The sequence below is a fragment of the Rhinoderma darwinii genome, chromosome 4 (genome assembly GCF_050947455.1).
Source record: "Rhinoderma darwinii isolate aRhiDar2 chromosome 4, aRhiDar2.hap1, whole genome shotgun sequence".
In the NCBI taxonomy this organism is placed as follows: domain Eukaryota; kingdom Metazoa; phylum Chordata; class Amphibia; order Anura; family Rhinodermatidae; genus Rhinoderma; species Rhinoderma darwinii.
The window spans coordinates 40,409,188-40,424,660 of record NC_134690.1 but is presented as its reverse complement, the minus strand read 5'-3'; the positions used below and the strand labels follow the sequence as shown (position 1 = coordinate 40,424,660).

General features: G+C 40.0%; 1 protein-coding gene across 6 annotated transcripts in view; it reads right to left on the bottom strand.

The window, feature by feature from the left end:
* Positions 1-15,473, bottom strand: part of LDAH (lipid droplet associated hydrolase) — a 218,993-nt gene that overhangs the window by 124,965 nt on the left and 78,555 nt on the right. For all 6 annotated transcript variants that reach the window (XM_075861051.1, XM_075861047.1, XM_075861049.1 and 3 more), the window contains one exon: positions 13,148-13,314. In XM_075861051.1, coding sequence (XP_075717166.1) covers positions 13,148-13,314 — 167 coding nt within the window. The remainder of the gene's footprint in view (positions 1-13,147; positions 13,315-15,473) is intronic.

Genomic DNA, 15,473 nt, shown 5'->3' with positions numbered 1-15,473 from the left:
TATAGTGCCACAGTGCTCAAATCCAGTGACAGTGCCACAGTGCCCACATACAGTGCCCACATATAGTGCCACAGTGACATGCAGTGTCAGTGCCCACATATAGTGAAAATGCTACAGTGCCCACATGTAGTGACAGTGTCCACATAGTGCCACCCCCCAATAAAGTGTCAGAGTGCCCATGTAGACAGTCCACACACCCTTGCAGATAGCACCGCCACGTAGATTGTACCCCACCTTGTAGATCGCAGCACCCCCCCTTGTAGATAGCACCCCCACATGTAAATCTCACCCTCACATGTAGATCGCTGCACCACCCGCCTCCCTTGTAGAGCGCATTCCCACCCCTTGTAAATCGCAGCCCCTTCCTTGTAGATCGTGCCGCTGTAGCTGCCACTAGGAGCTGAATCCCCGGGCAGTGGCTGCCGACGCTGGTGGGAGCTACAGTGGTGATCTATAAGGGGGGGAGGTGTTGTGGTGCGATCTACAAGGTACAATGGGGGTGGTGTGATCTACAAGGTACAAGGGGGGGTGCGATCTACAAGGTACAAGGGGGGTGGTGGTGCGATCTGCAAGCGGGTGCTATCTACAGCGGTGCGATCTACAAGGTACAAGGGGGGGTGCGATCTGCAAGGGGGTGCTATATACAGTGGGGCGGTATCTACAGGGTGGTGTGGCTATGTACTAGGAGTCCCTGCTTCCCCATGGAACTGCTGTTCTGTACTATATAATTTTGTTTAGTACAGAACAGCAGTTCCATAGGGAAGCAGAGACAGACCGGGGCGGGCCAGGAAGTGACAAGGCGGCGGGGCGGAGCTTCCCCTTGCAGCTCGACGCAACGCCACCACTAAAGAATCGATTCTACGCCCAGCCCTAACACAGGGGTCAATTTCCTGCTAAACTGTTCAGTTTTTAGCTCATGGACGACTGAGGGAGCCGGTTTAATGATCTGTGTGTCCTACTGCAGACGGGGCAGAGGAGAGGAGGCTCCTGCTACAGACAGTTGTCCTACAGCCAGACAGGAGGAGGGGGGAAATGGATAACCTCCATGACGGATATATGAGATTTCTTTATATATTTATCAGTAATAATTACAATATGGGACATAATAGGATCAAAGTATAAAAAGGAGATTAAAGGAGGAATTGTTGGTATATTTTAATTTTTGTGCATTTTCTGTGTTTAGCGTTGCTTTAAGTACTATACTCAACAGAGGGACTAAAATAACTAGTTTTTTTATGGAATTGTCTTATGCTCACTAATAATATCCATAACTAAGAAGATATACAACTTGAAGAAAGGAGACTGCACGGCACTCAACACTTTCCAAAGCACCTTTGGAAAGCGGTGAGTGCCATGCAGTCCCCTTTCTTCAAATTGTGTATCTGCTTATACCTTTCTACTACGAGTACAGAGCACCAGCGATTAAGGGTGATCATACCACAAGTTCCAGCAAACACGCAATCCTGTGACGCCACAGGTGAAGGTAGAGCCAACCATTTACTCTCTTAATTTTTTGAATCCATAACTAAGTAGCCACCAGTGATTTCAGCTGAATTGAATGTTTTTAACAGTAATATCTTGATAAGCGACCTGATAACGGCGTAGTGTGATTCATGAATGTATACTGTACAAATGAATAATCTAAATTTTGTGTTGGTAACTTTTCAAGCCAAGAAGTCAGAATATTGTGTACGGAGTCAGAGAACACGTAGATTGTTACGTGGCATTAGGTGATACATAGACAGAATGTTTACATGGCTCATTGGGTTTGTCCAACCTTTCTGCTTAATCTTGAAGGTGTTCTAAAACGTAACGCAAGTATATAACTAAAAAAACGCATAGTACTCTACGTATGTTATATGTCTTGTTTTACACAGTCTCCCAGATTAAATTCTGGTTCTCCAAGCATGCAGATAAGCTGCTGGGAGAAGTTAGTGGCGTAGACTTATAGATATGCACCTCACCACCAATCAAAGATGTGAATGTAAATAAAGATATACCGTCTACTGAGATATCCTCAAAACATTCCAGGATCTCCATGCTGTATCTTACTTCTAAGAACCAACTCTTCCATTATTTGAAGCTACATCGTGCTCTACAGACCCAATTCCAACATGCTCCACTATCTCTCCAAGATTTCTCAGTTCCCCTCTAATCTCCTCTCCCGTTACTGGCCACGTTACCACGTCGACTCTCCTGAGAAAGAAGATCGATACAATATTACTGGCTACGAAGAAAGCATTTAGGGGAAGATATTGGTCCCTTAAATGGTTGATTCATGAAGACAACCCCTGTCAATGCCATGCCACTTTTTCCTGTTTATGCACTTACAGGATTTAAAAATAAAAAATAAAAATACATTCAGTAAGATAAGGTCCTCAACACCAGTTCTTGGACACCTATAACCAGTTGAGTAGTGCATATTAGTTTGCCGGTAGCTGCATAAAAGTTTAGAACCCCTTTAAGAAACACTCAACTGTTTGTCAAAGATCCTTATTAAGGTAAAGTAGAAATAAACAGTACGTAATATTAAAGAGAAACTTTATTGAGAACGGTACAAACTTAAAAAGTCATATTTTAGATTATAGTAATAATTATGCTATAACCAGGTATGCTCCATTTTTTATTTCTTTGTGATCAGTCATGGTTTCCCATTGTTAGCTGTTTCAATACTAACACATGTCTTTTGAATGTCCAAGCATATGGTGGTTTTGTAGTTCTGTACTTATCCCAAAGCTGATTTTCTAGCAAAGCATCCCATGAACATGTAAAAAAGTATCATGTTCGTTGCAGGCTGCCACAACGCACAACCGCTCAGAGCTACTGGTGTCATCCATGACCCTAATCATGACTTCACACAAAGGTCAAGGGGTTTAAACAAAACCTTCCACTTCCAAAGTCATGTTAAGTATCTGTGTGAGTTAATTTCCCACCATGTCTCACATTTGCTTGTCAAAATTGATTTAAATATAGTGTTACCTCTCACCCTTGACATTCTGCCCCTCTCATCCCTTAACAGGTTGTGATTAATTACTGGAAGCCTTCAGAGCAAGGACGAGTGACAGGCAAAGGAGCAGTAGGGCTATAACATGGCAGGGATCAACAACCTTCTGCAATACCAGATGCTGCCGAATTATAGCTCACTCCACACTTTCCCAACCAAATGGGGTTGTGGTATCTTTTCTGGCTATTAATGACTCGTTTCGATTATTTTTCTTTGTAGCGGTACATTTATTAGTGAAGCTAAAGTAACACATAGGTCATATGTATTCAGTACAAAAATCGTTATATTTTTTCCCTTCTTTTCCTCATTTTGAATCTGGTGGTCCAGGTATTAGCTTAAAAATCGTGACATATTACAAAATGCCCTTGCTTTTTTATTATATGCTTCACAACATAGGCAAGAATTATCTAAAAAAAATGGAGCTAAAAGGGTTATTCCCATCCTAGAAATTGTTTTCATATCCATAGAATATGCCATAAATCTCTGATGGATACGGGTACCTAACTGTGGGAACTGCACTTACCTCCAGAATGGGGGTTCCCGATCCCATCCCGCCTGCTGAAAACAGGCGTAGAATCAATGGAGAGGTGGCCAAAAATTACGGAACAGATGTGCTCGGCCTCTTTCACACAAGCATATTTGTAAACATCCGCGGATCCACAATACGGACATATTACAGATGAAAGTGCATCAGTATGTGATCAGTATTCCGACAGTCTTAGGAATCAAATGCAGATCACATATGGAGGCATACGAATTTTAATCCCTCTCCATAGACTTCGAAGGATGAAAGTAGTGCATGCAGTGGTTTTTAAAACACGCGTGTATTTTATACGCTCATGTGAACAGACTCATAGATGAACGTTAGATCCATATTATGGACAGAAAAAAATTGGATGGAATCCATGAAAAATGAGCTCATGTAAAAGCAGCCTAACTCCCATTGAAGTAAATGGGAGGTTCTCAAACAGCCGAGCACAGCGAGCAGGTTTAGACGACCCCTGTTCTGGAGATAAATGCAGGTCCCAGAGGTGGAATTTAATCTATCAGACATTTATGGAATATCCTGTAGATATGCCATAAACGTCTAATATGGAAAGTATACTTCCACCACACAAACTCCCATTTACCAATCCTAAAAAAACCGAGCTCTATTTTCTGCTTATCTACATTGCATCCACTAGTTGAAGCACAGATCTGACGCGGACATGATTGACACTATTTTGGCATCTGTAGTAAAGGAGACGGTCTAGGAAGTACCGATACTCCTTCTTTCTATCGTTCACTGGGGGTCCCATGAGTCAGACCCACAGATCACACTTTTATGAAACTAGAATTATTAGATAGCGGCATTGGGAAGACCACCCAGGAACCAATTAGTCAGCCATTTATGGGTGGAATAAAATAATTTCCACTTTGAGGATACATTGCCTTGTATTTAATGGGCAATATATAGACGTATCTGCCACTTTATTAGAGACACCTGCCCTTTCACAATTGGAACTATCCTGTATGGACACGTGGCCTGGAATGTAGCATAAAATCAAGTGAGCAAGTTTACGTGGATCAGTTTCAGTGTGCATTCACATTAGAAAATCGAGCGATCTACAAACAAATCTACAAACAAGGCATAAACTTGTCGACGAAAGGTTTCGGAGCAGGATGTCAATAATCATTCTACTGAACAGGCGGTGCCAAATACAACGTTGGTGCTTCAACTGATGTGTTCGAAAATACAACTCGTTCTTTAGCACATATGGGCTATAACAGCAGACAACCAGTTTGATTGCCATTGCTAAGGGAAACAAAAATGCAAGACTCAAGTGGGCAAAAAAGTGCAAAAGTTGGATCACTAAAAAGTGGTCAGATAAGTGCATATTTCTGTGGCACCATGTTGATGGGAGGGTCAGAATTTGGCGGAAACAGCACAAATCGATGAACACTTCCTATCAGGTGTGAACAGTTCAGGCTGATGGAACTGGAGTAATGGTGGGGGAATGTTTTCTTGGCACAGCCTGGTTCCTCTGGTACCTGTGGATGGACGTTTGTACAGTAGGGCTTACCTAAGAATCGTGGCTGACCAAAGTTATTCCATGGCATCAGTTTACCCTTTGGCAGAAAGACACTTTAGCGGCAACTATGAGAAGCGATCCTGTCCGCATGGGCCAATATTCATGCAAAACAATTTTAACACCTATTGGAATCTATGGTACAACTAATTGCTGCGGTTCTGAAGGCCAAAGAGGGTCCAACGCACTACTAGAAGAGTGTCTCTAATAAAGTGGCCATTTAGCGTATTTTCCATAACACAGCTAAAGGGTTAAATTTGATAGACTTTTACTCCCTACCATGTAACTAAGAAAGGTTCTAAAGGCGAGGTGAGGCTGGTAATAACATTTTTTTTCTTGTCAGGAGCTAAAATTTTAATTCGTTGTGGTATTCCACGTACATATCATCACAGTAATACCTCGTCTTGACAAAGTTAGTATAAATCAGGTTTAAGGATTACCTTTGAACAGATGACACAAATTGGATATGACTAATGTAATCCAGAGACTATTGGTAGTTGCTAAGGACCAGTGTAAATTATTTAGAACACTACATATCTTCCAAATTTGTGGTTTGAGTGGTAATTGGTGCTAGTCATCGAATCTGAATGGGAATGTGTTTGCTCAGAGAGGAATACCATGTGAACCATTCAGGCTTGAGGGTGATTTGTTTTTTAAAACAATATAAGATCATGACGTCTTGTCCCAGCCACAATAACTAATATGAGAAAAAATCTAATTGTATTCTCCCTCCGACCCACAAAAATGACTCCTGACTTCACTTATGTATGCTTTTCTCGGAAAGAACAGTGGTTCATATAAGGATCTTTATGGGAAAAAAATGCACAGATGAAACCAAACTAACTGCTTTGTGGTGAAATAAAAGAGCTTACATCTGTTCAAGTAGCAATATATATAAGCACCAGGCAGTAAGTATGATCAGCAAATGCAAGATATTTCCTGCAATCAGTAGAGCCAGTGATTTTCTAGATTAAAGCAACACAGCTGAAAACACAGCCTATCAATTCAATAGAAACTAAGTAGAATATTCAACTATATCATAAGAACACACGTGAGTTGTGCCAGGGATATCACTGACAATGTCCATGTATGGGCCAATCATTTGTCCCACATCATTATGGTCACAATGGGGGGAACCCCTGGAAAAGATTTCCACTCCCAGTGAACCCTATTGCCAATCCATTCCTAATACCAGGAAACGTGAAGCAAGGGCAAGTAAAGAATTCTATAATTCTTGACCAGTGCTATATTCTGGATGGGATTTTCATTTTTGAGTTTGCCATGTGGCAAGTCTTGCTGCTGTTTTCTAGGCAATTCTCGACCAGGTGTTGGAAAACCCTACAATAGACCGAAGCCCGACAAATTCCATGAGCCAGATTGCTAACAAGCCTAAAAAATTCCCACTGGAGTCTAACTTTTTGGGTTTTTGACGCCCTTGAAAGTTCTCAATGTCAGACAAGTAAAAATAGGTCAGATTGATTGGTGTATGTCTTAAGGTCCTTTTACACCGCCTGATATTGGCCATGAATACGAGCGCCGATCAACGAGACAGCTCTTCAATTGCGATTGTTTGCTCTTTTCACAAGGAGCAATGATGTATGGAGACAAACAGTAGTTACTACGATCGTTAGTCCCCATACATTTCCATCATGTCAGCAGCACATCTACCTGTTTACAAAGGGAGATGTGCTGCCGACTAGCGACCATTTTATTGGCCGCATAAACAAGCAGATCAGCTGATGAACGGGCGTTTGCTGATCATTGCCGTGTTTACACACACAGGGAAATGATCAGGAACGAACATTCATATGGACGCTTGTTTGCCCGATCATTGGCTCATGTCAATGGGCCTTAAATGGCTAAAATAATCTAACAGACAATATACATTCCATGTCTTAACTTGTTACCTGTTCTGTTGAGTCCAGAGATGAGCATTTACACAAGCTGACATAGACTGCATTTTCTGCCAAGTTCATTATTGCCAGTACCAGGCTTTGACCCATCTGGTGCCAAATTAATGCATCCATTTCCATATATTTGTTCGGCACCTTGTTTTATGTCATTGTTGCACTGGGAAATAATCTGAATGAGGCAAACAATTAAATCAGTACTTTTTGATGTTTCTTCTACAGAGATGTTTTGCTGCCAGTAGAAATATGTAACAATCAGGCAGGAGCTTCATGACGAAATAATTCCAGTAACATTGCAGGATTACCACAACTACAACACAACCTCAATGTTTCCCTATGGGAAACAAGATCGCGGGCAACCTTGTGACCATAGTGACAAAAACTAACCTCAGTCTGCCAGGTCCATTGGAAACATTGAGTTTGAGTTGCAGTAAACCTGTAACACATGTGTGACCAAATGTTGTTGTGTAGCCCCATGCCTAAAAAAGCATATCTCCTGATATTATACACCAGTATTTCACAAGCCTTCTCCATGTGGTCCCTAGATTTGGAGGCTGCAGATACATCTGTGTGCCCCTGACACCAGGGATGTTGCGGATGGCACAAGATAAGGAACCATACCACTGGCAGAGAGCTTTTGTTACTCACTGCGTCTTGCTCCAGCGGCGGATGCCCACTGGCCACCACACCCCTTCAGACATTATCCGCCGGACACTTCAGGTTGCCTTGACAAGGCAAAATTTAACAGTTATGAAAAGTCACACGGCAAAAGAGCCATCGCTCTCACCGAACTTTACCTCAATTTCTCTGGATTTTCACAGTTTTGTTTTTGGTTCTTTTATTTGTTCTCATTAGTACATGAGAAGGAAAGAAGGGGCCAACATTTCATCCTCGGCACCAGATCATGGTTAACACTGGTCATTTATGCTCTTATGAAGAACACTAGTCGGGAAATGTGTGCTGGGAACTCTCGATCCCGCACTGTAAGGGATATCTACTTAGTCACTGATGACTGAATGACAGTACTTACACATATAAAGGGGCTAGTAATACAAATCTTCACCATGGGCAAAGAATAATTAGAATACTTGTAATGTTTTAAACAAATGAAAGGTCAAGGCATGATGAATACCGCAAGGAACGAGGCTGAACACTATTTTTTTTGGCTCTACATGTGTGGTGTTTTTGCATCATTGGCATGAATTTTATGTAATGTAGGTGTCAGAGACATGATGACTTTTCAGGTTCTTGGAGATAGGTCTTCAATATCTTTTTGTTTTCATCAATAAAAAACCCCTTTTTGTTCCGGTCCGCCGTCCTTCTTTCTACATATTGTATTATAATATCCTATTGTTCATTATTCCACAGCTGAAGAATGTAGGTTTACCTTGCACTTTAGAATTGAGTAAAGCCTGACCACTGACGGAGCTCTATAACAATGAAATGCAATGTATTTGTCTCCAGAAGTGTGTCCTGAATACAATACCACTCCTAGATCTATAGCTCTCTGATTAAGGCTATGCTGTACAGTTATGGAGTTGTACACCCATTACTATAAGTATTTAGCATTTATTTTTTCGAAAAACCACAGCTCCCTGCAATGACTGTTCAACCATTCAACTGTTCAATAGTTTTATTTAAATATGGGTAAGTTACATTCACAATGCTCATATATATTAAAGGGATTGTCAGATTGGACAATCCATTTTGTTAGTAGGGTCTGCCATGATAAGCTAATCAAATGGTTGTCCTGTGTTATCACATACATCACTAACAGCTTAGCTAAACTATTATAATACAGAGGGACAGTAAAGCTCCTATTACACCGGCCGATAATCGGACAGTGCAGCGAGCGCCGATCAACGAGACATTGTTGATCGGTGCTCGTTTGCTCCTGTCACAAGTAGCTGTGGCTGGGGACGAGCGGTCGTTACTCCGATCGCTTGTCCCCATACATTATTATCATGTCAGCAACGCGTCTCCCTGTTTAGACAGAGGGGGTGCTGCCGACAACAATAATATTTAACTTTTTTAAAACGATACGACCATCAGATGATCAAGCGTTTGCTCATTCATCTGCTGATCCCTCCCCTGATTACACAGGGAAATTATCGGAAACAAGCGTTCTATGAATGCTTGTCTGCCCGATAATCGCCAGTGTAAAAGCCCCTTTAGATTTTCGTACATCAGATTACTAAACAGTCCCTGATATACATATATTATCAGTCCCTGATATACATATATATTTTCGCTGATTTTCCTAAATAGTCGATGCAAATGACAGTCAGTATAATCTTCAAGCCATCAACCGTTGGAGTATAATGCAAATTTTATTGAACAAATCTCCTAATGATAACAGGTTTTTTTTTAGAAGTAAAAAACTCAAAATGCATTGTTTCAAATTATTATGCACAACAGAGATCAAAACATTTTAAAGGTTGTAAAGAGAACTAAAATGGTAACTTGTTGAATTTGCAGCATCAGGAGGTCATATTTACAGAAATCAAAAGCTCTTTTAATAAAAAAAAACTTAGCAGGCCAAGTTACATGTTAACATAGGAACCCTTCTCTAATATCACCTTCACAATTCTTGCATCCATTGAATTTGTGAGTATTTGGACAGTTTCTGCTTGAATATCTTTGCAGGATGTCAGAATAGCCTCCCAGAGCTTCTGTTTTGATGTGAACTGCCTCCCACCCTCATAGATATTTTGCTTGAGGATGCTCCAAAGGTTCTCAATAGGGTTGAGGTCAAGGGAACATGGGGGCCACACCATGAGTTTCTCTCCTTTTATGCCCATAGCAGCCAATGACACAGAGGTATTCTTTGCAGCATGAGATGGTGCATTGTCATGCATGAAGATAATTTTGCTACAGAAGGCACGGTTCTTCTTTTTGTACCACGGAAGAAAGTGGTCAGTCATAAACTCTACGTACTTTGCAGAGGTCATTTTCACACCGTCAGGGACCCTAAAGGGGCCTACCAGCTCTCTCCCCATGATTCCAGCCCAAAACATGACTCCACCACCTCCTTGCTGATGTCGCAGCCTTGTTGGGACATGGTGGCAATTCACCAACCATCCACTACTCCATCCATCTGGACCATCCAGGGTTGCACGGCACACATCAGTAAACAACACGGTTTGAAAATTAGTCTTCATGTATTTCTGAGCCCACTGCAACCGTTTCAGCTTGTGAGCATTGTTTAGGGGTGGCCGGATAATAGCTATATGCACACCTGCAAATCTCTGGAGGATCCTACACCTTGAGGTTCGCGGGACTCCAGAGGCACCAGCGGCTTCAAATACCTGTTTGCTGCTTTGCAATGGCATTTTAGCAGCTGCCCTCCTAATCCTATTAGTTTGTCTGGCAGAAACCTTCCTCTTTATTCCTTTATCTGAACGAACCCGTCTGTGCTCTGAATCAGCCACAAATCTTTTCACAGTACGATGATCACACCTAAGTTTACTTGAAATATCCAATGTTTTCATACCTTGTCCAAGGTATTGCACAATACCCATGATTCCAGCCAAAAACATGACTCCGCCACCTCCTTGCTGACGTCGCAACCTTGTTGGGACATGGTGGCCATTCACCAACCATCCACTACTCCATCCATCTGGACCATCCAGGGTTGCACGGCACTCATCAGTAAACAACACGGTTTGAAAATTAGTCTTCATGTATTTCTTAGCCCACTGCAACCGTTTCTGCTTGTGAGCATTGTTTAGGTGTGACCAAATAATAGCTTTATGCACACTTGCAAATCTCTGGAGGATCCTACACCTTGAGGTTCGCGGGACTCCAGAGGCACCAGCGGCTTCAAATACCTGTTTGCTGCTTTGCAATGGCATTTTAGAAGCTGCTCTCCTAATCCTAAGCAGAGAGATCCTTTTTCTTTCCCATATTGCTTGAAACCTGTGGCCTGCTTAATAATGTGGAACGTCCTTCTTAAGTAGTTTTCCTTTGATTGGGCCCACCTGGCAAACTAATTATCACAGGTGTCTGAGATTGATTACAATGATCCAAAGAGCCCTAAGACACAATACCATCCATGAGTTTAATTGAAAAACCTATAATTAAATGTTTATGACACTTAAATCCAATGTGCATAATAATTTGGAACACGGTGTAAAGACCACTTCCTAAAATGTAAATCATCAGAACAAGCACTTTGCAGGTTATTGAGTCAACAGGGAATACTAGGAGATGTGAGCTCTGAAATCGAGGGCTGTGGAGTCAGAGTCAGTTTTGGGTGGAGTTGGTAGAAATGTATCGACTCCAACGCCGATGCTGTTACGCAGGGCTCTTCTTCCCATCAGAATGATGGACACCTCAAGAGAACAAATTGGACGTCATTTTTAGTCAATGGAGTCCACTGGGCAAGACAATTGTACGACATACGGCACTGCGCCCTGGTTTCCGTTATAAACAGATGTAAACATAACCTTAGCTAACAAAACCAAATTTTAACAGCAAAAAGATTTTACTTTGCACAAACTAGAATAAAAGTGTTTCTCTACTTTGTTTATATCTGTTTAAAAAAAAAAAATCGAAAAAAAATCTCAGAACTTTCTTCTCCAAACTGTATGAACTATTCAACTATAGTTACCTGACTCTCACCGACTCATATGTCACTCAAGTGCTATGCAATGACAGCCAGTCAGCACAGTTCTACACCATACACAGAAACCCCCGGTTCAGCTACTAAAATACACAGATCTTGTTCTGAACGTTATAGGGGGACACATATTCCAGCAAAAATAAGAGAGACGTGAACACACGTTTTTGATTATTACACTTCATATGTTATCCAAGTTAGCAGTTAAATTTTATTGGCCATAATAAAGAGGTTGCACAACACTCTGGCTGGATGAAATATTATCTATTGTCAAAGAAAAGATGGAATAAACCATTTTCTGAAAGCTCCAACCACACAAGAGCTGAGCAGAGTCCATACACAATATAGGAACATTTTATTCATCCCTCCTCCCGTCTTCTTATTTAACAGGAAACTTCCTTCCATATTTCATTTTTTAATACTGTAATTAGATAAGTGTATTCTATATAAAATACATTTTGTATTAAAGGGGATTCCGACCAAAGAAATTTATGGCATATCCCCCTATTGAGAGAACTTGACCTGCGGATATGTGGAAATGCTAGATATTTCGGACAGTGGCGTCCCACCTCTGGAATCCCACCTATCCTGACGGTGAATCCCGCAATACAGTGCAAGACGGCCGGCAAATAGGATGGAAGACACGGAGACCTGGTTGCGCAAGTTCCTGGCTCTTTCCATTAAAGTCTCAAGAACTAATGAAAAGAGGCAAGTTTTTATTTTTGTTGATTTGTATTTTCTTCTTCTATCTAAACATTTATATGAAAATTATATTATAAAAATTTTAATTCACAATAATTTGCCTGACACGGTTTTAAATTTTAGATGTTCCCATTTCTTGGTTTTGAGCCATAAATCCCACAGTGAAGGAAAAAGTTGACAAATAAATAAAAAGTATAAAAAAAATATTGTCAATTTAACTCTTAGTATTAACATGTAAGGATTGAGAGACCGAGAAAATATTGTAAAAATGTAATAATGTTCCAAAAAAAAACAAAGATTTCATGTTATGATAATTTCCATGTTTTTTATGTATGTGAAAGCAGGACCATAAAGACATGAAAAACTTTGGACATATTGATTTTTTTAACAAATGGAGCCTAAACTTTCATTTTCCACATCTAAGAATACTTGTAACTTTCCTAACTTATTGTTCTTTAATACAAAATTTTTCCTTTTTTCTTTTTTACATTTTGGGGGCTTCAGAACCGATTTTCCATAGAGTTGGAGTTTTAAGTTACAATATTTATCCGCTACAATGGACATCCTAGAATAAATTAACATTGTAACTTAAAGGAGCACTGAATTATGAGAGTAAGAAAATAAAAAAATGCTGTGAAAAATTGAGAGAAGGACAAAAGGAAGAGGGTCACTATCAACAAGATTGATACAAATAATTTATGACCATCATTGGGAATTCTGACCCAATGAGAAAGCATTCAGGAAGAACAAGAGGATTCACAGCCAACTTCATGAAATATAAATCAAAATGTAATATTTATTAGTAGTAGATCATTGGTTGGTTAAAAAACCCAAAACGTACCTTCAGCTCAGGAGATCGCTTCATCATTTCCAAGATGATATAACATCCGATGGAATGCCCAACAAGAACCAGCTTCATGTCAGCCGGAACATTCTGCTTCAGGAAGGAAAGCTTGTGTTCGATTTGTCCATTGAGGCCAAATACATCATCTATCTGGTGGTCCTGGTCTGCACAAGGAAGGAGACAAATACACATTAATCAGAATGAATACAAAAAAAAAAGTGGAGGTGTCGCCAATGAAAAACAATCGGACTATTTTTGTGATAAAGTCTGAAAAACAAGAAAAGAAACAGGATTGACTGTCTAGTAATATTACTTACTAGATTGTATGTTTAGAACTCCACAAAGCATATTAAAGAGATAATCTCTCAAAGAAAATCTCTTTAAAAAAAGAAAAATCGGCGGTGATCAGATGATCGCCGCAGATCCTGCTCCTGAAACCTCTGACAATTCATTTACATAACCGGGTGAAGTTTTTATTTACACAGTGCCCATTCATTTCAATATGTGGCTATGTAGGCTATGCAATTCAAGGCTGAACAGAGTCCGTCAGCAGGATTTGCTCTTCTTTGCTAGCTCTGGCCTGTAGATGAGATTCCAAGGGGCTATTTCCCCATATGATATTCACAGCACCTGATGGTGCATGGACAAGGATTGTCTTTCCCCTTTAAACTGTTCCTAACGCAACCTGCTTTTGATTCTTTATTTTAGTTTCTTCCTCCCCACCTTATGGCAGCAATGATGGCTTTTTGTTGAAGGATGAGCTGGTTTTTTTTTGGCCACCATTTAATGTACTGAGAAAATTAAAATTATTTTGTGGGTGTAATGAAAAAAAGAACGCAATTCCTACATATTTTTGGGGCGTTTACTGTGTGGTAAAAATTACCTTAGCTTCATTCTACGGGTCAATACGACTACAGAGATACCAAATTTATAGTTTTTATTATGCTTTACTACTTTTACAAAACAAAAACAATTTTTTAATGTCACTATATTCTAAAAACTTGATTTTTGTGGGAGCAAGCAGGAGTTTTTGTAGGTACCATTTTGGGGTAGATACGACTTTTTGAGTACCCTTTTTTCTCTTTTTTTTGCATCGTTCACCGTGCAGGATGAATAAAGTTATATTGTTATAGGTCAGATCATTAGGAACGCAGAAATACCAATTATGTTTAATTTTTTTTTATGTTTACATCATTTTTTGGCTTAATAGAAGGACTAACATGGCAGATCGGGCATACACTAGGCCCCCAGCTGTCACCAACCCATCTACACCCTTCCGCTCCCTGCTGTTAAAACGAGGTGTCAGCTGTAAAATGCAGCTGACACCTGCTCTGTAGGGAGCAGGTTCAGTTGGTGAGACCCCTACATACTCCCTCCTCCCGACTACGACATTATTTACATAAAATTTCAGGAATGGGTTAAAGAAAATGTGTAAATTTGCAAAAAATTTGTTAATTTCTCCAATGCATCTAAAATAAAAAGTTAATCAACTTTGCAAATAGTCTTAATGAAATAAATAAATTACAGCTCCTATGTAAACCTATGTGTCCCCATGGTTACAGACTACAAACAAACCCAGTTGACTACAAACAAATGACTACAGGATCAGACTGCAGACAGGAATGATTCAAGACTATTTGAAAAGTTGCTTAATTTTTTTTTCATCTGGAGCACTAAAAATGGTTATTAAAGTGTAAATAACCTTTATATGAGATATAAATACTGTACAAAAAAAAAAAAAAAGACAAAAACAACATAAACAATCCTCCAAAAAACATAAAAGAAAAGAACAATAGTTATTAGCTGATATTCCTGACTTGCATTCTATCAGATTTTTTGGCTGCGGTAAAGCAGATGAGCGTAAATGACTAGGTGCGGAGTAGAAAGCTTCACTCCAGACAGAACTAATGAAGTGGGATTTGGATGCCTTTAAAAGAATGTTACGTTCCAGGATTTTCACTGCCTGCAGCTAACTCATGTACTATCAATTCTTCTGGCACAATCCAAGAAAATCGAAGCCCGATTTAGAGAGTCCAGTTATCGCTGCGTCACTCTACTGGGGTGTTCTTGGCACTGAGAAGACAACGGGACAAGGAAGAGTATGAAGTAGATGTCTTCTGTAATTCTGAAGGTGTCATTGCGGTTCAAAAAAGTGTTACAAACTAGTGCAGATGTAAGTGGTTCTTTCGTGTATAAAAACAAGTAGTAAGTTATTATATCACTTATATGAAAGTGAAACATCAGGAATCTTATCCAACTGCTATTATGAAAAATTAAAAATAAAAGGAGCCTATGGCAAAGCTGCTGGTGATTTAATTTTTTT